Raw genomic sequence first — 26,507 nt, forward strand, 5'->3', positions numbered from 1 at the left:
GCTGCGTTTTAAGCAGTCAGCCGACACTGGAAGGGCCGTTATAGGCTTGTATAGGGCAAATGAAAATGGTGGACTGGACAGCGACAGATGTGTGTGTGTGTGTGTGTGTGTGTGTGTGTGTGTGTGTGTGTGTGTGAGAGCTCTATAAAAGCGCCGGCTCGGCGCAGTTAAGCACCGCACAGGCGAACGTGAGCTTATTTACCCGCCGAGACCTCCATTGCCGGAGAGCCATGCGTTCTGTTCCAGACACTGTTTGCGGCGCGTTGCGGGGGTTTTTTTCCCGGCGCGTCCTGTTCGCCACACCATGCCCGTGTGTTCACAGAGCAGGACCCCCGCGGTGGCGCGCCGCTGCCCTATGGTGATCCGTCGTCACAGGAGGAAAAAAAAACAAAAGAGAGAGGCATGTTTCGGTCCGACGTATCGACCTGCGAGGGGAACCGGGAGTGGACCGCCGTCATGACTGCTCCCACTCTGTGTGCTGAGCAGCGTGCCGTCTTGGGGAGCCGAGGACGGAGCGTGAGCAGTGTGTGTAAGAAGGCTGAGGTGTTTTCTGGCATGTGCGCCTGTGTGTGCTTCTGTGTCTCTGGCCGTGGATTTGACAGAGTGTGTGTGTGTGTGTGTGCGTGCGTGCGTGCACATCTGAACACAGGGAGCCAAAGCCATTGAGCATTCAGTAGTGTGTCGCGATTGAAAGAGATGAGTCACCCCTCTCAGACAACACCTACCTACCAACTCTCTCTCTCTCTCTCTCACTCACTCTCTTGCTCTCTCTCTCACACTCACACACACACACACACACACACACACACACACGTGCAAAGCCAATTAGACAGATTTCTTTTTTATTGATTCGTCTTCTCGGGACTCGCCAGATGAAGGTTTTTTATCTCACAAGTGTCGAGGAGCAGGGCTGTAACGTGACTCCCATGTACGCAAGGAAAAATCTCGACACGTGAAACGTGGGGATCGGTTACAAATTGCATACCTGGAATCACTCATTGCTCATTTGTTATTAACACTTGGTAAAAATCACTTTCAGGGAAGAGGTTTCTCATCTGTAACTGCCGCTCGTTGTCTCCTGAAGTGACAGGTTGTATCTGCTGTAGCCAATTAATGGTAATTATCTGATTCACTTCCCTGAAATTAAAACGGAGCTATTGTCTAGTTTAACGTGCCCTCTAAAAGCTGGTGTCTTCACTAGCACAAAGAAGACCACTTTGCGATTGTGACTGTCATATCTTTTGTAATTATTATGAAGAAAGAAAAAAACATAATCATCCATTTTCACCAACAGGAAATGTTAGCCAACCAATGTCAGACTGCATCTGCCTTTGCAAATTTAGAAAATCACATGGAGAAAACAAAAATTTCCAATAGATTTGGCGGCTGCGCCTCAGGAGGAAGGACGGGTCGTCGATTAATCACAGGACGGGTGTCGTGATCCCTGTGTCAGTCTAACTACCGTGTTCGTTTCGCGATACAGTATCTAGAAGCATTATACGCTCGTGACACAGGTTGTGGAGGCTCGAGGTGTTGCTCCAGGACTTTAGACGCTAATTACGTCGAAGCGTTCGTCTTTTGATCTCACCAGAATCTCTTGAGTCATCCATAACCTCAGCTACTCAGGAGAATGCTGAGGGATCAGACCAAATAAGTTGTCAGCGTGCGCATGAGTGTGAAAGGAGGCATCACGCTCAACAAATCTTCCCCTAGATAAATACATAAGAGAGAGAGAGAGAGAGAGAGATTAGAGTAATTCCAGTGTCTCTGCCCCATATTAAAAACCAATCTTCTCGCCGCTCTCACATTTGTTTGTATTGATTCATTCTGTTCGCAGCAGACTTGAGTATTCACATTTCTTTGTTGCACATGAAAGGGGGGGGGGGGGGGGGGGGCTTTGCCTACAGCGAATTATACGCCTGTACTCTGTTTGCAAGGTTGACCAGTGTGTGAGGCTCCATTATTTGATAGTCACGCTTGGAATATCTCCACAGAACAGCCATCGCAATTACTTCACGTATAGGAATCTTAGCAGCCTGAAGCTAAATAACACACTTCGAGTCTGAGGCTCTAGAGAAATGAATGCTAATGAAACAATGGTTCCTTGATGTTTAAGGGAGATAAAAGCGGCACAACTGACATCGGCTGAGCCCCTAACGACGGCGCTCATCCAGAGAGGCGCCCGCCTCCGCTGCCGGGGCGAGGTTCCCCGTCGGCTCACGATGATTTGATGATTTGATGGACGTGCGCTTGATTCCTCGTGGTTCGATCACTCGTTTCACGGCGGACTCTGTTCGCCTCCGGTGTCCGCCAGTGGAGTTGCTGATTGCGAGCGTATCTTCGAAGCTACGAGCAGAGTGACGGCCACAAGGTACCGGTGGACGTTGATGACCTGCGTCAATGGGACATGAACGTTTTGAGTGTTGTCCAGTCCGCAGGTTATCCGGTCCGGCCACTGTCCTGTCTCACTCTGTTATCCAGTGGTGTATGGCCAAGCCAGAGTGGGTTTGATTTGCACACTCACTCCGGTTCTGTTCCAGCCTTCGCACGGCCACTCGAGGATGATACAATACAGTGCTGGGATGGGAGCTGGGAGCCCGGCGCCCGCAGGCTGTTCGTTAGAGGATGTTAATTTGGGGTTTTTCTGTTTGTTTTTTTCTCACTCCCTTTCTCTTCCCTCTCCCCCACTGTGCTTGTGCGCTCTTGCGTGCACCAATGTGATTACAACAGGCAAAGGAGCACATTTGTGAGGACATATGTCACAGATTGGTTTACAGATTCTGCGGCTGCGGCGGCATCAATTAAAAACAAAATGCATTAAATTTGCAAGGGGCTGGGAATTGTTTGCTTGTAGGCTCTACAGGTTGTGCGAATTCATCATCATAACCGATCACTGGGCTGAAACAAGACGCCGAGCCTGTAAGTCCTCTCAGATCAGCAGCGTATTTGTCCCGTTTTGTTGTTTCCGCGGGCCCGATAACCTTGCACCCACTGCGCCTGTGTGCGGAGATTAGGGATCAAGTTTAATTGACTCTGGTAATCTGATTTTGGCGCGGGGGCGGGAGGATCCTGGATTAAAGTTGTAACTACAACACAAACAAGGGATTGGGGGCCTGTTTAGCTGCACAGGCTGGGGAACAATGGAGGCATGTTTAGACATAGCATGCCAGTTCTAATCCAGAATAGGCGAGGATAAGATGGCCTGCATGGCGATAGCGTTGCCTGACTGTTATGAATTACACCGTCGAGAGGGTTGTCCTCGTGGCCCAGCCGCACAGATACAGTCATAAAGTGGCCACGGTGCCGTGATGTAATAAGACGGCAATGATGACAATAACTGGAGTGGGGGAATCACATTTGGAGCCAAGCTGCTGGTGTCCCCAGCTGACATTCTGCTGTTGGCCTCTCCGCGAGGAAAAGTACAACCGGGAAGAGTTGTTCACAGCGAGCTGCGAGCCACGGCGGTGCCCGATCAGTCATCATGACAGCCGGGTCAACGGCAATCGCAACTTTACAATCTATCTGTTGCACGGCGCGGTGAGACCTGCGCGCAACTTTAATATCGCACGCAGCAGATTGTAAGGGAACACAAACACCTTCAGATCTGCACACTTTGAAGAAGATGATTGATCACCGGTTAATGACGACAGCTGCAGTACACAGAGGCTGTGTTCAGTTTGCGCATTCGTTCCCACTTGGACCGTCTCTTCTGAAATGGGCTGCAGCGGTTCGCCCCACAACAACCCAGCAGCATCAACGCTGCTTCTATAGGAGCCAACAATTTGTTCAGTGCACCCCTATTGTCCGCTACGCCATTTTTCTCTGGGTCAGTCCATCCGCTGAAAGGGACAGACTCCCTTCATCATTATTCCTCCCCCCTATTCTCTCCTGCAGCCCCACTGTAAAGGCCTTTTTTTAACCTTTATTTGTACAGGGGAGGATTTCTGCTGAGCATGCATATGCTTTGCCCTTCATTTTTTTAAAGGGCTGCTGTATAGTCTACGCTGCCCCATACAATGGCAGTTCCTCTGCTGCTGCTGGCCACCGAGCAGCTGTTCAGCACCTTGCACAAGGGTACAGAGAAGAACGGCTGTTACTCATTCCAGCCTTTCACCCAGACTTGTTCTCCCAGTCGGCCTTCTCCTCTCAAGCTGCTGCGTGATGTGAAAGAGACAGGTGCGTGTGGTAACAACAGTTATTGGTTATTGTAGTGTGGAGCTCTGACACGCCTCCTTCTCACAGTCATCTGATCTAAACGCTGACACAATGTGCATCTTTTTCCGATTCGGACAGACTGACATTTCCCAAGAATATTCCTATATTCAAATACAAAATTGTCTTATCCAGCTTTTGAGTGACTTGAGCTTTACTGTAAGTGAATGTAACACATGAATGGACAAGGTAAAAAAAAATACAACATAGAATATCAAGAGTTTTCTTCAAAACCAAGCCCAAAACCTCTACTTCATCATACAAGGTCACAATAAAGGCTACTTTAAAAAAATAAGTTTTCTGCCTTCATGGTAGCAATGGGCCAGGATAGAGCCAGTCGGTGTGTGTGTGTGTGTGTGTGTGTGTGTGTGTGTGTGTGTGTGTGTGTGTGTGTGTGTGTGTGTGTGTGTGTGTGTGTGTGTGTGTGTGTGTGTGTGTGTGTGTGTGTGTGTGTGTGTGTGTGTGTGTGTGTTAAAGTCCTGCCCTGCTGTTCAGATACGAAGACTGTTTAGTCACACCTGACTTTCAACTCCACTATTGACAGCTCAGTTAGGTCAGATGTGTTAGTCTGTCTTGGTTCGAGCCGGACGCAGGGCACAGTACATTGAGTTGTTAGCGAGGCTTTTTGGCTTTTTAATCAGTATCCAATTTGCATGGTTCTCACTCTAGATGTGTTTCAATCTAGCCCTTACACACTGGGAAAAAAAGATAACAAATTAAGTGCACTCAAAATTACCCGGCCTGCATCCTTAAATTGCTATTTTCTTGGTTAGGGTTAGGGGGTTTTCTTTGGTGAGACTGTGTCAAAGTGCAATGGTTGGCAGAAACAGATGAGTGAACAGATTGAAAATCATGGTACACAATAGTGTGGCAAGAATAGAAAATGGGATGAAGCAATAATTTAAGTGCATAAAAAAAAATGAATGTGTTTTTTGACATTAGCATTAAAGGTTGAAGGCTCAATGCCAGTGTGCCACTTCCAATCGGGGCTCCCACGATGTTTTGTGAGTAAACGCTGAAAAATGATAATCGGGACGTCGTGTGGAGTTTGAGGAAAGCTCAGCGGCGCGCGGCCGAGAGCTGCTGAGCTTTGCAGCCGAGCCGAGGTGAGAAATGGTTAAAGAGGCCGACATTCTCAGTCAGCAATGAGCCCGGTGATGATGATGAGGATAATATGTCCCACGAGAACATTTGACTCCCTCCCTCACACCTCAAGCCATTTAACTGCAGCCGCCCTTCACTCATCGTGTGCCGCTTAGCATCAGATCTAACGTCTGAGCATGATTTAGCTTTTACCAATGCCAGTGACTGATTGCCTCCGAAATGTTCTCTCTTTGACCTATAGTCAACTCGATGTGCGCGCAGGGTTATTTTCTTTTTCATGATATAAACTCCCATGAAGGGCTTTTTGCTCTTCAAGTGTATAAATCAGCTTACGGACTTAAAAGCTTCATTTCAGCAGGATTTCTTGCTGATGTTTCAGGCTGTGATAAGTTGTTTTTTTTGGCAACATCAATTCATTGAGCTGTAATTAACACCGGCTTTCATTGTCCTTCCATGACATCGCTCCGAGGACAAATACAAACTTTCTAATTCCCTGTAGGTCTGTTACCACCAAATTATGTGTAGCTGTTTACAATGCTGGAATGTGTTTGTCATGTTGTGTTTTCAGCCAAAAGGCCCACTCAGCGTTCTAGCTTTTTTTTCTCTCTCTCTCTCTTTATTCTGTGTGCTTTCTTTTTCCCTTCCTGCTTTCTGTGTGCCTCTCAAAAGATGGTGCATTTTATCGCTCATGTGTGATTGCACTTAATCTCTGTAGCACTTCCTCTGTCCCTCTGTCTTTGACTCCCTGGCCAAGCTGCAAACTCAGAAATGTCTGTCATTTTGAAAGATTGATTATGCAGATTTTTTCCCTCACCCACTTTTTAGTTTGTCAAGAATAGTTCTTCAGAGGTATTATAGTTAGTATTACTTTGGCTATTTCCAACTCCGTGATTTGGTCCGGAAGCCTTTCCATCTGATGGTTTTAATGCGATGACTCTGCCAAATGATGGGTACTTGATACCTGGTTATTCAAATATGTGGAGCTTATCACCGTCTATACTTACATGTCAAGTATTGCTCTTACTAAATACTCATGCTCAAAGCTTGGTGGGCGAGTTTCTGCTGCTCAGCTAAGTAGCCTTCATGAAAAGGTGATCATTTCTCTGGGATGGGTTTGGTGAAGGGGTCCATTTGTGAGTCTTGGTGAAAAAGTTAAATGCACTGCATTCACGTAGCACCTTCCTTGTCTTATTTACCACTACAAGTCACCATTCACACACATTCATACATCACCTCTCTATCACATCCCATTCACACACCGATGACACAATGGCACTAAATTGGTGCTCAGTGTCTTGCCCAAAGACAATTTCATATACAGGAAGTCAGAGGAGCGACACCAGCAACCTTCTGCTCAGTGAAGGACCGATTCAGATTTTTATCAAGTTGGCAATCAAATCAAATCTGTTTTCAGACATGAACTCCGGAGTGGACACAATTTCCAAAGTTTGCCGTTCACATGTGAAGAACGCAGCAGGAGATTGTCTGAGTCACATTCGTCCACAACAGCAGGAATTCTCACATGGGCCCACTCTGACAGTCTCCGGAATGTTTTACTATGGTGCTGGCAGGAGAAATTCAAGAACGTTCAGGCGAGGGCTGACGCCTGAGTAGAGCGTGCAGGACGGATGACATGACATGACTCAGTCGCTGTGAATCTTCCAGAGAGTTTCCTGCAGACTTCTCTCATGGGCTCACTCTGACATTCTCCAGAAAAGACATTTGTGTTCTCACATACAGCAACTCAAACAAAAATTTCGGGAAAATGTTCGCACTTAGGTGCATGTCTCAAATCAGCGAAAGTGACTTTGAGAGTAGATTCATTACTGAGGCATGGATGTCCGGAGGTTCAGTCACAAAGACTGTACAACCCTCTTGTATGTCAAAGAGGGGGTTAATATAGTAGGGCTGCAGTGCATAAACCTCTTATTACTAAGACGAATGCACATTTGAGAATTAAGTGGTGTAAAAACCACCAGGACTGGTCTGCAGCGATGCGGAGACAGAGATATATCCTGCAAACCCATGGTTTGCTGACATGGGTTTGGGTCCACGGCAATTCAATACAAAATTGTGGGAGTGGGAGTGGTCTCTTCCAGGAGGACGACCCTCCCGCCAATAGGGTGATTGATGGGTGTGAAAATGATGTGAATCATACGCGTCATTATCAAAACACCAAATGAGGGAAATATCTTTTTTCCTCCGGTGGAGTCACAGGGACTCGTGGAATCAATACCCAGCTGCACTTGAGCTGTTCTGGCTGCACGTGTCGGCCCAACACATTACTAAAACTCTGTGTGATGGACGGATGGAGGGATGGAGGGATTTCATGTCTGCAGTTTACAGTAAATAAAAGATGTCAGTAAAAAAGTACAAACCAAATTTAAGAATGCGTTCACCGAGTGATCTTTTGGAAACAGCGCAACAACATCAGACGACTGCTCACGTCTCCGAAAAGGCCTCAAAGGTTGTGCAAACTTCATAACTTTTTCATTTCACTTCCTTTTTTCCCCGTCGAACACGAGGAAAGGCCTCATTATACTCAGCGAGGAGTGGTGGGCTGAGTGTCTGTACTGCGCGCGCACACACACACACACACACACACACACTCTCCGCTGCTCTACATCTCCCCAGCGTCCTGTCCCCCAAACCATTCATTTCATCTCGGGCCCCTGCGTCACAACTGCGCTTATAAATGCTCAGTTGAAGGTTGCGACCCGTCATCATCATCAGCCTTTGGATAAACACGGGGAGAGAGAACATCCCACTTGGCTACTCAAGGAGACAATGATGGAGTCAGACAGCGTGTGTGTGTGTGTGTGTGTGTGTGTGGATCACTCTCGCAGACACAAACCCTCGCACGGTGCTGCCGGGGTTATGGAGATAAGCCGCGCTTTATTTAGCAGCGTCAACGGGACGGGGGCTAAATTGTGACGTCTGGCTGCGGGCGCCTGCACCTGCCCGTGGCACGGAGCAGGGTGAGGGGCAGTGGAGTGCACGAGGAGTGAGCACGCTGATTTTTACGATAGCGCCCCCCTTGTCTCTCAGTGCGGCGACATTTGAAACGCACGGAGGCAGTGATGAAGCAAAGTGTTATAAAGTTATCTGTACTCCGAAGCCGTAGCTGTCACAATGCGGAATAAATGACAAAGCAAATCGACTGTGATGTTGATGAGGGCTTGGTGAGCGTCAGCTAACAATGTGTCTTTTAGAGCCACAAAAAGCGACTCAACTTTGTTCTTATTCTTTTTCATTCCTTTTCCCCGTGGCTCCCATCCATTTTTGTTTTGCTCTCCGTGTTGCCAGAGTCGGAGGCTTACGCTATTGTTGCATTCAGTGGCTCCAACTAGGAGTGTCATCTAAATGCCTGGAATGCAAAATGTAAAACGCAGTGGGGAAGAACATTCACTCGACAGGGATGTTACTCTTTTATACTCATTCGGACAGCTTTCTGACTCCAAGACATCGCCTTGACGTTCATTTGTATTTCGCCGGCGCAGTATACTGTGACCGTACATACGGAGAGCTCGTCGTCTTTTCGTCTCCGGCTGGATTGTTGACATCTCTGCCACTGTGCAGGCCTAGTTCTTGCTCACTGATTATTCACATGATGCTGTGGTTGATGCCGGCTTCTGTCTGATCCTCAGTTCTCCCTTCTCTCTCTTTCCCCCCTCAGGATCTGAAGAAGGTGCTGTCTTTACCCCCATACCCTGGGGAGTTTTTGCACCCGGTCGTGTATGCCTGCACGGCGGTCATGTTGCTCTGCCTTTTCGCCTCCATCATCACGTACATTGTGCACCACAGGTAAGACAAAAACAATCGCCAAACCCAGATTCTGTTCTAAATCTCGTCATGTCTTCATTTCAAATCACAGCCCCCCCGAATTGTATTTCTTCCACTGGACACTCATGCAGACGCTTACGCAATCTCTTCATTTGTCGCCTTTTTTTTTTTACCTTCACGGTTTACAGTTTGTTTTTGACTCCTCTGCCACAGATCCTGAGCTGACTGTGATGCGAATCAGAGGCTGCAGGCTGGCGTGAAGCGCTGCAGCCTGTCTGACTAAGAGGATCTAAAGCACACAGACAGTGTGTGTGTGTGTGTGTGTGTGTGTGTGTGTGTGTGCGTGTGCGTGTGCTTCAGACAGTCAGAGCATAAATGTTTGCTTCTAAGGGGTACTTAAGCCACCTTTGTTCGTTTCATTCCATATGGAGATCAAGACGACGAATGCACCACATGGCTCTTGTGGTTGTGCTCTGTGGCATTCGTCTGCTCCACTCAGGTTCATCTACCAAGATGCTGCTATCAGAGCAGGAGGGAGCCTGCGTGGCGTATTATTCCAGCACGCCACTTCATCATCTGTTGTTCTCGCGGAGCGTCAGTCACTTTAACATGTCCGTGGCATTAAGGCGGTATTATTGTAATAGCTCTCCATCCATTTTAATATAAAATATATAGGAAATGTTTTAAATGTCACATTTTCATTGAAATATAAAAGATATATTGTGTTGTAGGAATAACACAGTTAACTGTGTTGTTTTTTTTTCAGACATAAATCTTTGCTTTCATTTATGTTTCCTTGTCCATACTGTATCTGACGCACAAAATTTATAAAACTCCGTGAGGGCGCAGCAGCATTTGCAGTTTGCGTCAATCTGTGACACAGGGTGTGTTCCCCTGCAGTCAGACAGGGATGACAGCATCCAAGCAACGACATCACTTTTCCTGTCGCCTGGCGTTGCAGCACCGACTGAAGTGAAGATTGCGAGCTGCAGCCCAGGCAGAAGAAGCAATTTCAAAATTGCTGGAGATTAAGATTTTAGTTTGAGCTGAGATGTCAGCAGTTTCCGGTCACATCTGGACACTCTGACGTTTGTGCAGAATGAATGGCCTAAAAAATCCACGTCAACGGAAATTAGAAAAAAACAGAGGACTGAAACTGAACTTTGAAAGAAAAAGGAGAGTAATAAAAAATATAAAAAATGAGGAAACAGGACTGTTTATTTTAAAATATAAGAACAATCATCTTTAAAAAAAAAATCCCCTATTTTATTAATACAGTATGTTTACATGAAAGTTTCTATCCAGGCTTTGGGATTTACCCTAATTTCGATCGTATTTGAGCTATAATGATCATAAGGAATATGAGAAATGTGATTCGTATCCCTGTATAGATAATCATACAACAGTATCCTGGTTTATGATCCTTTACCCGCAGCTGTGTCTTAATTTCTGAACAGCTGCTTATTTCTGTACAAAAGGTACAACCAGCCAAAAGGTACAACCTTTTGGCTGTCTGAACTGCCAGTCTGCTGGATTTAGTCCCTCCATCTCATCGCCGCGAAAAAAAACGACTTAAAAAACTACAATTCAGTTTATGATCTTATCTTATGATCGTTGAGTACTTTTACTTTGGTATCGTTGAGTTGATGACACATCTGTGAGCATATAGCAGAGGATGATCTGATACCTGGATGGAAGTGTTTACACGCAACAGAGTGCCGCAGATCCAGGTCTCTCTAGAACTGGCGAGGGATTATCCAGGTTTTCGGAAACCCGGGTGTAATGTCTGCATTGATAATTCATAACTGGAATACTTCAAAAGCCAGAATCCATATGTAATACACCAAGTGCTTTTTTGAGCAAAAAGACATTCATTCCAGTCCGGAGTGAGAGCTTCTGTGGTGTCTCTCTGTCTCACAGGGTAGGGTCAGAGGAGGCCGCTCATATTAACACACTCCATCACATCCTCCTCTTCCACACCTCCTCCCTCCATACACTCCCCAGCTCTACAACACGTCTCTGTTTGGAAACACTCCAGTTGTAGTATCACTCCAGATGACTGACAGTATCCAAGCCGCGAAGCGCCGGGACTATGTGTTCAATGGGCTGCTCAAGAACGGGCGCAGTAGACGGTGCATGTATGAATTTGTCACTTCTGCACTGCAGCTCACTAGCGCGCGCAAGCGCATTGATGTGAGCGTACGGTGTGCGCCGTTGGCTCTCTGTCAGCCAGCAAGGTAAGCCAAGGTGGACCGTGTGATTCATGGTTCATGGTGCAGTGGTGTTGCATTAAGTGAAGAACATCTTGGTGCAATTTGTGTCACGATTTTCCCATGACTCTGCCAAAAAGGGAAACACGGATGTCATACTTATAGAATTTTTTCCATTCATCTGCAACAAGGATAAACCACTTAAGTCAATCCACTTAGAATTCATATTAAAGGGGCTATACTCATGACTTAAGATTACATTTGATTGCTGTCCCTATATTGTGGTTATAATCACTATGGGGATCTTGGTGTAAAAATCTTTAATCACTTGTAATTAATCCCCTAAGAAGCATAAAAACAATAGAAATGGAAAAAAAAAAAAGCTTTTTGTTTGTGTTGTTTAACACATAATATTTTGCGACAGTAAAAAATGAATTGAACATCAGAAGCCTTTAACTAAAGGGAGCAAAAACAGCCCTTGGGCATATTTGGTTAATAATGGCTCCCAACATATGTTCAGTGAAAAATAGTGGACATGAGAACAAAAGAAGATAATTTAGTTATATGATATATCAGCTTTGGTTCAGTCTCACAGCTCTCGTCAGGCTGGGTTGGTGGAGACCAAAACTGATCCAGAAATACTAGACTTTCCACTTTGTACCTGAGAAATTCGTTAGGAAGGCAGAAAATTATTTCTACTGGATTTACTAGGACATTACGTCATGGTCGGATAATATGTCATGTTTATAGCTTGTTGTTGACCCCAACTAACAGACATACTGTAGGTTAACATATTTGTGTCAAATTGTTTTTTTCTGATATACAGTAACATGGGACACAGATCATTACATTGAACATACATTTTATTACCTCATATGTGATTTGCCATAGTGATATACAGTCTCTGTTGATGTCACAAAAAAAACACATCTTTATATCGGGTTATTGACTTCAACCATGTAGGCCCAGCACCAACTGCAATGTTATCCCCTGCGCTCCATCAAAATTAGCATGCAACCACTTCCATTTCTCCATTTAACTGTGCTGCTGCCGATGGCTGATGGGGATTTTCTGCCTGTTTGGAACAGTTACCAATGAAATTACTCAGCCAAATCTCGCCATTGTATAATCTGTCATATTATACCGTTCGTAGCATTATTGTCACTTACAGTTGGCTCGGCAGCGGGTTCAGGCTGAGAGAGCAGATGCGGGGAGAGGACAGTTTTATCCCCCCCCCCCCCCCCCCCCACCCCCCTTGCCCTTCTGGGAGACGGGGATGTGGAGGGTTGCCAGGTTAATGTACTTGACCCAATGAAAGCCCAGAGCAAGGCCTATGAAAACCCCCTTCCAGGGAGGTCAGGAGCCGGCCTGATTTATGGCCCCCTTTGCCGGATGGAGTTCAGTACCTTGCGGCATCGACAACCGCAGCTCTAACTCTCCCTCCTCTCACACCGAGCAGCGGAGCCCAGCCCCAGACACGCCTGGTAGCTCACTGCTGAGCCACTGCTTCATCTACAGTAGGCTCACGTGCAGCCGGGGCTCCTCTCCTCCATTTTGGGGAGTGGAGATTTCCAGCACGGCGTTATATAATTTCAAATGGTGAGAGTGACTGTACAGATTGAAAAGGAGGGCGCTGACACGGGGAAGGCAATTAAAAGAATCGATGGTCTGTTAATGCAACTTTGCACGTTAATATCGTCTGACCTACTTATTCTATTTTTTAGCCCCTGGATGGAAAGTGGTAATGTGGGTAAAGTGCCCTGCCTAAGGCTGCGTAACGCCCTAGCTGAAGCCATATTTCACAAAGTGGATATGAGTGCGTAGTTTCACATTGTGAGAACTTCAATTGGCCCGGTCGACTGGAAGCGATCTCTTTTCATTTCATCATCAAACCAGCAAAAGTATTCGTATTCGAAATGCGCACATATCTTTGCGTGTACTGTAAGTGTGAAAGAGTCATGTAGGAAGATTGTACACTGAATAAGACATCGTTCTCCCTCCAATAGTCTGCGAATAGACCTTTGTCCGAGGACTATATTCTTTTATTCAGAAATAAAGAATGTATCAGCTTTATTATGAAATATAGATTTATTATTTTATTCTGAAATAAAGATGATGCAGTTTGTTGGAATGGTACCATCTTGTCAGTGGAGAATAAGTCTCATCCTTTTGTGTGCTACAGACTCTTTCACTGAGTGTGTGCAGGCGTTGACCTTTTCCAAAGGGGCAATTCAATATCTTAAAACTGAGTCTCGTAATTCATTCATAATTTTCCTTTCATTTCATGACGATTTTAAAAACATTCCTGCAACCCCTGCCCCTCTGAAACATAACCTCTCTTTCATAAAGGGAATTTTATGAGAAAGTGAGTTCTTCAAATACTTCTTTTATACAAATGTATACAAATTAAGTAAGAGATTCTGAAAAATAACTGTTGTTCATTTATTTAATATTTTGTAATTCCAAGATTCTATAGTAATTTCTGTATTATTGTATTTGAAGAAATTTTCCTAAATTGTATTTGATTTAATTTTAATTAATTTCGTAAGTTGGACATAGAGGACCAGTATTAGCATTCCATTTAAACTTTGTCGTTTATATGAATTTATGTTGTAGCTTTTCATGAGCATGAGTCTAATTATTATGTGTGTTGTGGGTTGGCACTGATATGATGTCATACAATGCAATTACTGTAAGGCGGTTGATCAATAAGTGTGAATGTGGCTCGACCATGAGTGATTGACAATGATATTGATGTTGGATGATGATGATGATGATGATGATGATGATGATGATGATAACACAAAATGCAATGTTGTACTGTTTGATGTGGTAAAACTATTTCTTTTTAAAGGACATTACATATTACAGTTTTTAAAAGTACTTTAAACCTACTCTGTCCTAACAGCTTTGACTTAAAAATTCAGTTTCAGTTAGATGAATGGGATTATTATTACCTTTTTAAAGTTGAGCCAGTTCAATTGGCGTACACACTGGCCTGTTTGTACCGCTCACACTCTCTGAGCAGTGTTCCTGGGCTCTGTGGTTGTTAATTTATACGGCAGCAGCAAGGTAAAAAAAAGGGGCAATTTATGCAGGCCTTGTAAAAGACTTGCTTAAAGCTTACGCAAATTGGCTGATGGTTAATAGACCTTGAAAGCTGAATCTCAGATTTTACTTTGTGATAAAACACTGTTGGGCGTGGTACGTACTTGCTAATCTTCTGATTCTTGGTCTTTTGTGACAGCGCAATCCGCATCAGTCGGAAGGGATGGCATATGCTGCTCAACTTCTGTTTCCAAACGGCTCTGACCTTCGCCGTGTTTGCCGGCGGCATCAATCGAATCAAATACCCCATCATCTGTCAAGCAGTAAGTGCATCCCCTTTTCATTTGTCCCACTCTCAAAGCATTTTCAGAAAATTGATTATGAATGTCTATTCAGGTGTTGGCAACCGGGGCACTGAGTGCTGTATGTGGATGTAGAACAGGCCCCGGCTTTATGTGTCTTTCATGCTTCAGCGGCACTTATTGTCTGGTCACTCTTTTTACCAAAGTGTTGGCACAATGAGCCCTGGGGATTCAGGCTTGCTCATCATGAATGCATTTACTCTCTGACCCTCTGTTGTCTGACTGTGTTCTCTTTTGTTGCCCAGGGTTTAAGGGGTTATGGCCCATATTTTATTGAGTGGCAGTAGATACGTACATGTATTTCCTGTCATTTAAATCTTTTGCAAAATGCAGTAAATGTATTACTATCGATTTATTGAAAGCATCACATGTTAAAAAATGTTTTATTAGGAGCACACACTCACACTTTTGACTGTAATTGGTCAACAACTGCTCTGTGGCATCCCCAACGGCAGCAAAGACTGAAACACGTGATGCTTCTAGTTTAAGCGCTTGTTTTTTCACACCAAACCAGTGGATGCACCCCTAGTAGCGCGTCTCCACAACCATTTGATGGATTGTCCTGATATTCGTGGTCCCCACGGCATGACTCCGCTGTTTGTCTCGATCCCCTGGCTTTTTCCTCTCGTGTCACCAGCATGGCGAAGAAGGAGTTTTACGGTCTCACTCACTGGCTTCAAGTCTTCTTCAGTACAGCACGATGTTCATTTTGTAAATTATGGCCTCATTTCCAGTAAAAAAAAAAAAAAAATTTAAAGCACCATATCCATTGGGGCACGGAAAACATGTGATTGACAGATAGTACAGTCCAATGGGTGCAGGTTCCTTCAAATACGATTACTACTGGTTTCTAAAAACCTCCCAATGTGTGACGTCAAGGTAAGTTGCCACTGCAAGTTGCAGCCTGACAGATGGGTGTGGACTATTTGGCTTTTTTCAGACAATAATGTTTGTTTTACTTTGTTTTTATTTGACCTCCAACCAGCCTCGTCTCTCTTGCTCGAATAAAGGCATCGGCGTAGCTGCAGCTTGTACAGTGATGGTCTCAGCCAGGAGAAAATTGCCAAGAGAAAATTTAAAAAAATGTCCACATTAAGTTTGCGGGATATGCTGTAAACAGACACGGGACAAAAAGGGGAGATTTGTGAAGTCTCCCTGTATCATCATAACTGCAACTGACGCACATTACCAGCTACCACTGGCTGTGATATTAGAAACAGGGAGGCCGGCCCCGTCTTGTGATGCAGGCGGAGAGCTTCGTTGCCGCAGTTGGATTTTCTCACCATTTGCAATCACTCTGTGGTCACATGGGCGATGCTTCCACCTCTGCAGCCCTTCATGGTTATGAATGAGAGAGCGAGAGACGCGTGGAGGGACGCAGAGATTTTGGATGTCAGGATAGATTTGGAAACAGGTCAGAGAAATGCTTAATTTGCTGGCACCTCACTATTTCATTTCATTTTCAGCATTAATACAAAAGAAGGAGGATATGCAATACTGTAAATAATATGATAAAGGGAATGGGGAGGAAAAACAGACACGATAATTAATAACCGGAGTGTATAATTGACAGAAACTGCTAAACCATATCTTCTGAAGTGATGTATTCATCTTAAAGATGACAAAAATAAATACAGAGTTGTTCTTATAGAACTTGAGCTCACATTAAATGACACACTAATATGTTAACATACAAATACATTTAAAGGCAGCAAGTAAACTAATGGACATGATTTTTCAGAAAGGCTATGGACATTTCTCCTTCCACAATATTGCTTACATCCCTAATGGAGTATAGTGGTGGGCTGTGTGAATGGGTGACTGCGGCACAGAGTGTAGAGCACACTGAGTGGTTGTTAAGAATAGAAAAGTGCTATGAAAGTGCAGTGTATGTACCGTTCATATCAGGGACTCCACAGAAACTGGGTTCATTTCACACATTACCTCTGTACAATTGACTCTTGTAACCCTGATTCACATCTATGTTGCGATAACCGTTTGCTGTCGAAAAGAGAGAAAATGAGACTGAGAGAAAAAATGTATATTTTTTGATTGTTGTTCTTCTTTTGCATGCTTGGAAAACCAACTGGTCCTAGTGGACTTCCGTTCCCACTGATTGATAGCTGGACCTTTTCAGGTTGTGAGCATGAAACATCCTCCACTGCAGAGCATCCTCCACTGTCAGCTCGCCTCAGCGGGGGGGGGGGGGGGGGGGGGGGGGGAAGATTGATGTGCAAGTCTTTTCCGTCACTCACTCCTCACTCCCCGTATGTGTTCAGCGGGCCTCGTTCGCCCCCCCCCCCCCCCCCCCCCCGTATTGTGAGCTGCGGCGGGGGCGCTTGGGACTCGGCCGCCTCTACTTGCTGTCACCGGCACTTTGGGTGGCCCCTTATTGCACGGCGTGAAGACTCCACCTCTGCATGCTGAGGTGCAGAGCGTCATATCTGATGCCAGCCGGCTTTTGCCTGAGCTGCCAAGCAGGAGGCCCGGTGACAGGGAAGTGTGTTAGGAGTCGGCGCTCGTGTCACCGCCGTCGAGTCCTCCGCCAGAAATGCAACTGACACAGGATCGCCGGTGTTTGTCGCGCAATGCAGCTCTCCTACCACTTCACGTCACATTTATCGATACACATATTTCAGTACTGTATTGATTCCAGGGCATTCTTTTGAAAAGGGTTGATAAGTTGTATCTACAGACTCACCAATAGCCCTTAAGTAACAGATTATTGTTTTATCCCAGATATATTGGCACTGAAACTGAATATAAGGGCAGGGTATAAGAGTCAAATGCAATATAGGCGTAGCTTTGTGACACGGAGCTGAAGCAAGTTAAATGATGCTCTGAATTTGTCCACAGAAATCCAGTAAGATCATCTTTGAGTCCAAGTGAACATTTGCGCTAAATGTGAAGAAATGTCATACAGGAGTACCTAAAATATCGTCCACGAGAATGGATGGATGGATGACATGAAAACGTAATGTCTTCGGCCACAGTTGTCGCAAGTCCAGAGGTTTGTCTCATATATTTTTCTAACAGATACAGATGGAAAAAAAAGATTCAAACTTTTGTGTTTCCAATTTCACTGAGTCTTTAATGCTGCGCAGACCAGTGCAAAGATATTATTAAGAACAGCTTTTATCTTTCCATGATGCCATTATTCGTGTATGCCAATTGTTTTATTTTTCTATTTCTTTAATATACCATACTTGCTTATTAGAACATGAGAAATCCATTTCATTTAACTGCTAACTTTTTTAACTGACCAGAAAATAAATACTTCGTTATTAATCTTCTACAACAGCACTTGGCAATTTTAATCACTTGCTGATCGACGAGTTTTGATGTGGATGGTTGAACTCTCTGGAGATTCTTCACAACACTGCGACACAAAATTTGTTCCTTTTATTTGCTTATACTCATCTTTAAAACAATAGAAAGTTACCTGGTATTTGTTTAATTTATTTAATAGTTGAAAATCAATAAATGCATCAATTACAATTTATAAACCCCAGCATATCATTAATACAGTACTCATGAATCTTACTATTCTAGTCTACTTATGCAGCCCACCCCTCGTCCTGCAGTGTAGCTGTAGTTGTCAAAGCCTTGCAACCTTGTTCGGCCCTGGTCTTGCTCCGTAACCTATTTAGCATTCGTTCTTTTATCTAATTTTAACCCGGGGCCTTTGAATCTTTTTTTTTTTTTTTTTTTGTCCGCTCCTCCTTTAGCCAATCACTGCTAACAGATTAGCTCCCGGCAGATTTGGGCAGATGCCCAGATTGTGTGTGCTGCTCCTCTGGGATGGAGGCAGGCCCCTCCAGACACAGTTTGGGATAATTACAGGAGCGCTCGAGGAGATGTGTGACCACACACGTGCACACGAAAACACACTCATTGCCTGCTGAGTTCTCAGCGCTCGCCCCAGTCACCCTACCTTTCGTACCACACACACACACACACACACACACACACACACACACACACACACACACACATATGCACCCCCATCTCTGCTCCCAGAGCGACACAAAAGTACCTGCCCTCCCTTCAAGGAGCTCTGACACTATCTCTGCCAGCTATCGCAGCACTTCAAGCGGGCCCCCCCCCCCCACCCAGCCCTCCGTCCCTCACCCTCCCTCCACCTGCATCCTATGGCACCTTTCTGCCTAGCGCCCCCCCCCCCCCCCCCCCCCCCCCCCGCCCACCGTGGCACTGTCGCTATGCAGCATCCCATATCTTTACGGCCTCAAAGTCAGAGTCATCTCCGATGTCTATTCCTGTCATTTCTTCCAACAAGGCTTGCTTTTGTCAACGACTCGAGCAACACCCCAGCTGTCACATTACATCACAGCCGAACGACATGCGGGGCGTTCTTGTTTTTCCCTCATCGTACCTCAGACCATCCATATTTGGATTAGAGAATCAAATAAACCATCTAGCAGAAAAAAAACTTGGCAAAGAATGTGACCTATATATGAGGTTACATCCGACTTTCATCTTAAATATGCTATAACAAGGATTTCCTCATTAGTGAAATTAGTTGTGACGTCGAACGCTGGTTGAAAAAGAAAAAAAAAAAGGATCGAGACATTACAGTCGCTGCAGTGATTTGCTTTGTTCTTTCATTGGGTCCAATTTGAGTGTTCCTGAGCTCATTTGCCCACATGTTAAAGGATTCCCGTAGACTGGTTACTTATGCATCAAAAACAGTAGGGAGCTGATATAATGACTATGTCCATAGAAGACAGCTTGGAGGGACTTTTGAATATAGCACTTTAAGCACATGCTCAAACTGTTGAAACAATTCATCTGACGGGTTTTCTCTTCGCAAAACTTGAAATGTGCCATTCTAAATAAACTAAGAATGGCAGGAGATGATTGCCGCACATGAGTCAGTGTAAACTCATGATTTAATTTTTAATAAGCAAACAAGATGGAATAATTGAGTGAGCTACTCGCTGCTGAAAGAGCAATATGCTCATATTTTCTTCTGGCCGGCAAGGTCAGGGACAGGATCGTCTTTCAGGTTAGTAAATTGTTAGAGATGTTGTGAAAGGGTCACTCTTACCCTATTTCCCATTTGCCTATTGCAGCATGGTTCTGTTTTGTACAGTTTGATTTCTGCTACTGTTTTTGTATCATTTGTACCTTTTAACTCGTCACACTGCATGCTGTGAAGAACATTAAAAGTCGGTGGTGCGTGGTAATGACTAGTAAACGTCTTTTTTACTCCGTCTTCTTCTGTCGGCTCCATTGTCTGATTAAATTGGAGTCATATTATACAGTTGCGTGCATCTGATATTGGATCCTTATCTATTGTATGTTGGGGAAAAAAACACCACATCGTTAAAAAATAAAGTTAATTGATAAATATTGTAAAGCGACTTCGATGGGAATGTACTTGTACGTATTTCTATCACTCAGATCTTAGTCCGGCAGTAAGAGATTAGAGAGGGCAAAAGTAGGATTTCAAAAATTGATGGGAATATGAATACGTCCTCCTCTGAGTGGAAATTGTTCTACAACTTCAACACGCTGTATTGGTTAATTAACATAAGAAATATAAAATGATTGTCTCCATGGTGACAGTGTCCCACACTTCTGTACCCTGTTTGGAGTTTGGGTGTGTTCGCAGACAGATGCACATCAAACCATGAAGTTTACAATCTCTGTCTCTTCCCACGGATGATAACGAGATTTTATTTGTACCAGTTATGTATTATAATGTATTGTCTTCATCTTTGTTTCATCGCACCCTTTTGCTATTTTAAACAAATGACTGTAAAAGGGTTAATAACTAAAAACACTTCCATGCTTACATTATTTTTTTTACTTGTATTAAACTTCAATATAAAACAAACAATAAAGGCACATCAGGGTGCACAGATACTCGTAAAGAACTGCAAAGGTAACTAAGACTTGATGAGTGCAGGGACAGACACATTAGAGCATCACCACGCTCAAACCGTACCCTGTTTCCTTTTCTCTCTGTGACCTCGCGCAAATGCAAAAATGAATATCTTCACTTTTTTGGTTGTCAAAAATTCTTTGAGTGTGTGTGTTGTTGTGCAATTTCATTTATTTATCCATCATCGACAAGTGATGAGAGAGTGAGTTGAAGGCGACGGGAGCTGTGGCATTGTAACAGAGACACACTGATTGAAGTTGTTTGGGGCCGTTCCAGTTTCCTGTTTCGTTAACTGTGTGATCATTGTGCCGCTCACTGATCCGATCGGTGACCGACGTTGTGCATTTGCTCTGATTCTCTACCAACACAGGCAGGTCAGGTGAAGGCACACAGCAGATATGAGTAGTGAATTACCAAAGTAGGACCGTGTTCAGCAGATTGTCCTCATCATATCCATGTCTTTTTTAATTATGGGTCTTATCTTAACATACTTAACCCCTTTTGACCCCCATTTGTCCTCAGGTATGTACTTAAATTATACTCCTTTCGCAGTCAGATGAAGGATTCTTTTTTATCTCTTTGAAGGATTCAGTGGGGTAAAAGGGGTTTTAATGTTTGGTCCCAGCTGTGACCGAAAAAAAGATACTAATGTCACAAATGCAAACCTTGATACTAGTAAAGCTTTGTTGGCTTTTGATATATCGATGACTTATGAGCCGACTGCAATCGTGTGATCTGTATTTTGAAGAAGGACAAGATGGCTGTACTGTTATTTCTACTTCATACTGTGGCGTAGGACATTAATCTGCCAGTTATGACCACTGTGTGCGCCTCCTTCCTTTACCACCCCCTCCTCTCCCCTTTATTTCCATATTGCAAACACACTACCTCTCTGTCTGTTCCCGGCACTAATGAAGCTCTGCGGTGTGGAGACTCCGCAGCAGTGATTGACTTACCGCCCGCTCTCTGCTCTCTGTAACCAGCTCAAGGACACTTCCAATTAGCATCTGGACCCTGGTTAGACTCGCCTCGGTCCCCAGGCCTATCAGGCTGGAGAGGAGCCATTTGATTGGCTATCTCGGGTTGCCAGTACATCATGAACAGATTGACTAGGTTGGAGGAAAGCGGCGTTTTAATTTTCTCCCTCTGTCCATTTTCCTTTTCTCTCCTCTTCTCCGCAACTCTCATCTTGCCGCTGCCTTTTCATTAGCCGGCGAAGCCCTTAAAACAGAGCGCCATCAGTTCAACTATTCAAACATAACTCATGAATATTACAACAAAGAGGAAGGGACATATGTGTACAGTGCATTTTGGAAAAGCAATCACGCTCCGACAGTTGTCAATGTGACACATTCACAGAGCACACGTCGTGTCCTCTAACTCAGCTGATAAGAAGCTGCTCAGCCTCCACCAGTATAACCTCACCATAATGCTCTTATCCCAGACGACCTTGATGATTCAATAGCACTTTTTGAACCTGTCTCTCCCTCCTTGTACTATTGTCTCCCTCTGAAGGAGAACACAAAGCAGTCAGGTCTTGAAGGAAAAAAAAACGTCTTCGCACACACCCTTGGAGTGACATTGATGCTGTTTTTCAGGAAGGAAAAAGTTCCTAAAAGTCAAACAAATAACTTGATGCCCCCCTCCGTCTGTGCCCGCCTCAGGTCGGGGTCGTGCTGCACTACTCGTCCCTGTCGACCATGCTGTGGCTCGGGGTGACGGCGAGGAACATTTACAAGCAGGTGACCAAAAGGCCTCCGCAGAGCCAAGATGGCGACCCGCCTCCGCCCCCGAGACAGCCCCTGTTGAGGTAAGCACAAACAGCCGTCCTCAACCTTGACTGTCTCTAGATGGAAAAGAACATAAAAAAGCTGTATATATTTTGTGCCTGTGTGTGTGTGTGTGTGTGTGTGTGTGTGTGTGTGCCTGTGCCTGTGCGTGTGCCTGTGTGTGTGCCTGTGTGTGTGCCTGTGTGTGTGTGTGTGTGTGTGTGTGTGTGTGCGTGTGCGCGCCTGTGTGCCTGTGTGTGCGCGTGTGTGTGAGACACAGAGAGAGAGAGAGAGAGAGAGACCTGTTTTTTTTAATCTTTCTTGCACTGTCACTGCTGCTTGCTGTGTGAGTATCATCAGAGGCCAAGGAGCGGTGCACAATTATTTACCCGTGCTTTTTGTTTTTTTGTCAGTACACGACCCGACTGAGTCTGTCTGTGTGAGATGTAGAAGTACGTAGGAATCTCGATGTATGTGGAGAACACACAGTGAAAATCCTGTGTTCATACATGTGTGCATGTAAGCAGTAAGCAGCCCGATTTTAAGGACCTCGTCTACAGTTGGGTTTGGTTGTCCGTTGTTCTCAGCACCGAGGCTGTGCGCCCTCCACAGATGGTTCAACAGAGTAGGAAGCAAAAACAATATATTTTTTTTGTGAAATATTGTAGAAGTTTTGCCTCTTTGGTCCATCAGACATTATTTAAGCCCGGCCTGTCCACTGTCTCGCCGGAGGACCGAGGGAGAGCAGGCCCGCTCTTTGGAGCGACGTCCCCGAGGAGGAGAGCCGACTGGCCATGATGCGCCTCCTCCTCTTTTAAATCCCTCTCAAAGACACAGCTTTCTAATTGTGCTTTCTCAGGGCTCGGGGTCTAAATTCACCTCCAATGTCATTTCTTAACATATTTTATTTTACTAAGACTCTCTCCTAGCTGTTATCTTCTTGACTGTTTCAGTCATTTTAGACATTTTTTATTTAATCTTAATTTTTTGAAAAAATCTGTATCACTTTTGCTTGAATTTACATCCCGATATTGTGATCCTCTAAACATTTTTAAATTCTGATTGTTTGTGCTCAATTTTTCATTTTTGTCTTGTAAGGCACATGTAAGTGTTTTAAAAGGTGTCATATGAATGAAGTTAGTATTTGTATTAGTATTATTAATTAAACCAAAATTGGAATTTGCAACAACGGGATTAATATATACATGCTTTTTTTTATTCTTGTTTTTTATATCATGTAATATACATTTTAAACAACAGTGTACAATACAAAACAATACAAGTACAATATGTTCAATAGTATATATTATATAGTAGCATAAAATGGAAATACTCAAGGGAAGTAAAAGGATATCTAAATAATACATATAGTTACAATAATTTGATTCAACTAATTGTACTCCACTTGCATAAATGTAAGTAATTTACTTTACTTTAAGCAAGAATGTATTTTTTTGCCCTATAAAATCAATCACCTTTTCTTCATTGGTCAATCCCAAAGTCAATGTGGTTCAGGTGACGTGTGAGGTCGTACGTGTCACTGTGTCCTCCTCTGACCTCCCTGTGCGGAGGTGTGTGTCCTCCACTGTGTGTTTGAGCGCACATTGCACATATCTGTGTCTTTGTCGGTTCACGCCGGCTCCCGTCCTCGTCCGGGCGTCTGCCGGCTCTTGTTTCCTTCAGAGGGCGACAATAGCTTCGAACGGATGACTTATTGTATCGTTTATCTGCGGAGACATCCACAGCTAGTTTGCATCCTTTCGAGCCTTTTGGCTTTGTGCGCTCCGTGGTGACGTAGCCGTTTAGTGCTTCCTCTTGACACCGCTCGGCTCTCCGGGTGGATTTCCCACACGTTCGCTCATGTTGAGCAATTGCATTTCGAACCTATCTCCGGTAAATGGGAGAGATTGGTGGTGTCGAGTGAATTCCTTTTAATCAGTCAAATGTCAGAACTGAGGTCTGTTGAGCTCCGAGTCTCCTGTTGGAGGCAACCGACATCCAAGGTGCGCACTGTTACTCCAGGTCTAGGGTTTCTATTCCGTATACAACATTTTTGATCAGTGAATTTCATCAATAACACGTAGTGGTGTTATCATGATCCTGTCCGGTCATCCGGCTATTTTAAGATTAGTTTTGCCTTCACCACTCCAATCATTCAAGTGAATGCGGGTGACTGGGTCATCGTTTTTGCCCGTCCACACTACAATACAACAAGAGTAATGCAATAACAGTTGAAATAGATAAAGTAGTTGATGGTTGAAATAATAAGCTATGGATAGAGCATTAAAATAGATAGCTAAGTATTACAGGAACTGTGGGAATAATGATGTTAAAGTAATGGATTCGCAGTTCCAGTCACTAAAAGATAGAAGAACTAGTAGAACTGAGAGGGTTTTTTAGTTGTTTTTTTACCAAACCAACCCTAACACTTACATTTCAGTTGTAATATCCACTGTGACGATGTGCTCAGGGTCGTGTGTCGAGCAGAGAAGGCTGAGAGTCGCTCCTCCAGCCTGACGATGTGTCATTTCTTTTGTTTTCCCGCAGGTATAGCTCCGCGTTCTTGACCGGAATAGCTGCATAGTCAGTAGTAAATGTTTTGTTCTCTGTTTGAGACTTCCCACAGGGTGAGGAGGATGACTGTCAGGAGGAGGAAGGATGAGGGAGTGAACAGCTGAAAACAACCTGTGGCATCACAACTCATCTGTAGGCTGCTGAGCCCAGATGTATTCATCCTCCTGGACCCATTTCATTCTTATTTGTTTCGACGCACACACGTGTTTTTTTTCTTTTCCCCCCGCTCCCTCCAATCATGCTCCGCTTCATTCCTTTTTTTGCTTGCTCACGACATTCGGTGTGTTTAAGAGGATCAGCTTATGGACACATACAGTGCTCATCCTCTGCGGGGAGAAGGTGCTGCGTGAGCTCCTCTGCACATCGCAACTGTGCTCAACTCCAGACGGGCAAGAAACCCTGCTAGGGGGAAGGTTTGAGAGCAGGGACACGGAGCCACACCCGAGGTGCACCGCAACACATGCCCGTTCGTCCTATAATCAATAACACTGAGTCCTGTTTCCGTTGCGTGAATTTTCTTCGACGTGATGGAATATTTTGGGAGAGAACATGTGGCAAATGACCCCACACAAGAAAATGATTTATACATGTGGAGTTGCACTGGATATGAAACCTACTGAAGAATATCTTACTTGCTTCTAGACAAGCTTTCTGTTGGCAGATTATTTTTGAGACGTGTAGCACTCACGTAGACATTTATCACTGAGACCACGTGAGACTAATATCTGTCAAAAAAAATAAATATATATATATATATATATATATAAGCAGCACCATATGTCTAACATTATTAAAACCGGAGTCTGCTCAATAATGTATTTGTGGAGAGTCACTGAGGATAAGGTCCCCATCAGATAAGGATCCCCCTCAACCCATAAGCAGCACTTTCCTTGCAAAGCAAATCCTCAGACACCTGCGTGACCGGGCGGGGGGGGGGGGTGGATGTGGGTGTGGGTTAATGTGGAGCGCTCTTGAGGTTCTCCCATCATGCACCGCTTGTGAATGAGATAATTTGTCTGGGGGGCAGGCGGGGGGGATCGTGTGGCGCGGCAGTCAAGTTGATCCACAGTGATTGACTGTAATGCTCCCCGTCAGACAGGCTCATGCAGTGAGACTTAGCAGCTGGAGACAAATCAATTTCTCCTCCGAGCGCCGCCCGGCACCCCCTCCCCGACAACCTACCTATTCCTGCCGCATCTACCTCTTTTCCCTGTCCCTCCCACCCCCTGACGGTGTCTGATGGCACATCCAGCAGACCTTCACACTGACCTTTAGTCAGAAATCCGCCGTTTACCGACGGTCGTCTGGTGCGATGGGTGCAGACCATGCAACACTAAAGACTCTCCAACATCTGCTACATGTCATCTTTATTATGTCAATCTTTATTTCTAGATTTCAATATTGTTTAAATCCAAACAGGCAAATCCACGTACGGTTGCAGAAACAGAATATAATGATACTACGAATCCACCTGTTTCCTGGATTTAGATGTATTTTTTGGGTGGACTTTCAAAGGAGTAATGGCTGTATTGCAGGC

The 26,507-nt window shown here is 44.6% G+C and overlaps 1 protein-coding gene across 3 annotated transcripts in view; it reads left to right on the top strand.

Moving 5' to 3' along the window:
- The window catches only part of LOC118283520 (adhesion G protein-coupled receptor A1), a 132,611-nt gene that overhangs the window by 98,419 nt on the left and 7,685 nt on the right, over nt 1-26,507 (top strand). For all 3 annotated transcript variants that reach the window (XM_035605594.2, XM_047335153.1, XM_047335154.1), the window contains 3 exons: nt 8,993-9,120; nt 14,557-14,680; nt 22,292-22,437. In XM_035605594.2, coding sequence (XP_035461487.2) covers nt 8,993-9,120; nt 14,557-14,680; nt 22,292-22,437 — 398 coding nt within the window. The remainder of the gene's footprint in view (nt 1-8,992; nt 9,121-14,556; nt 14,681-22,291; nt 22,438-26,507) is intronic.

This window comes from Scophthalmus maximus, chromosome 10, assembly GCF_022379125.1.
Source record: "Scophthalmus maximus strain ysfricsl-2021 chromosome 10, ASM2237912v1, whole genome shotgun sequence".
Lineage (NCBI taxonomy): Eukaryota > Metazoa > Chordata > Actinopteri > Pleuronectiformes > Scophthalmidae > Scophthalmus > Scophthalmus maximus.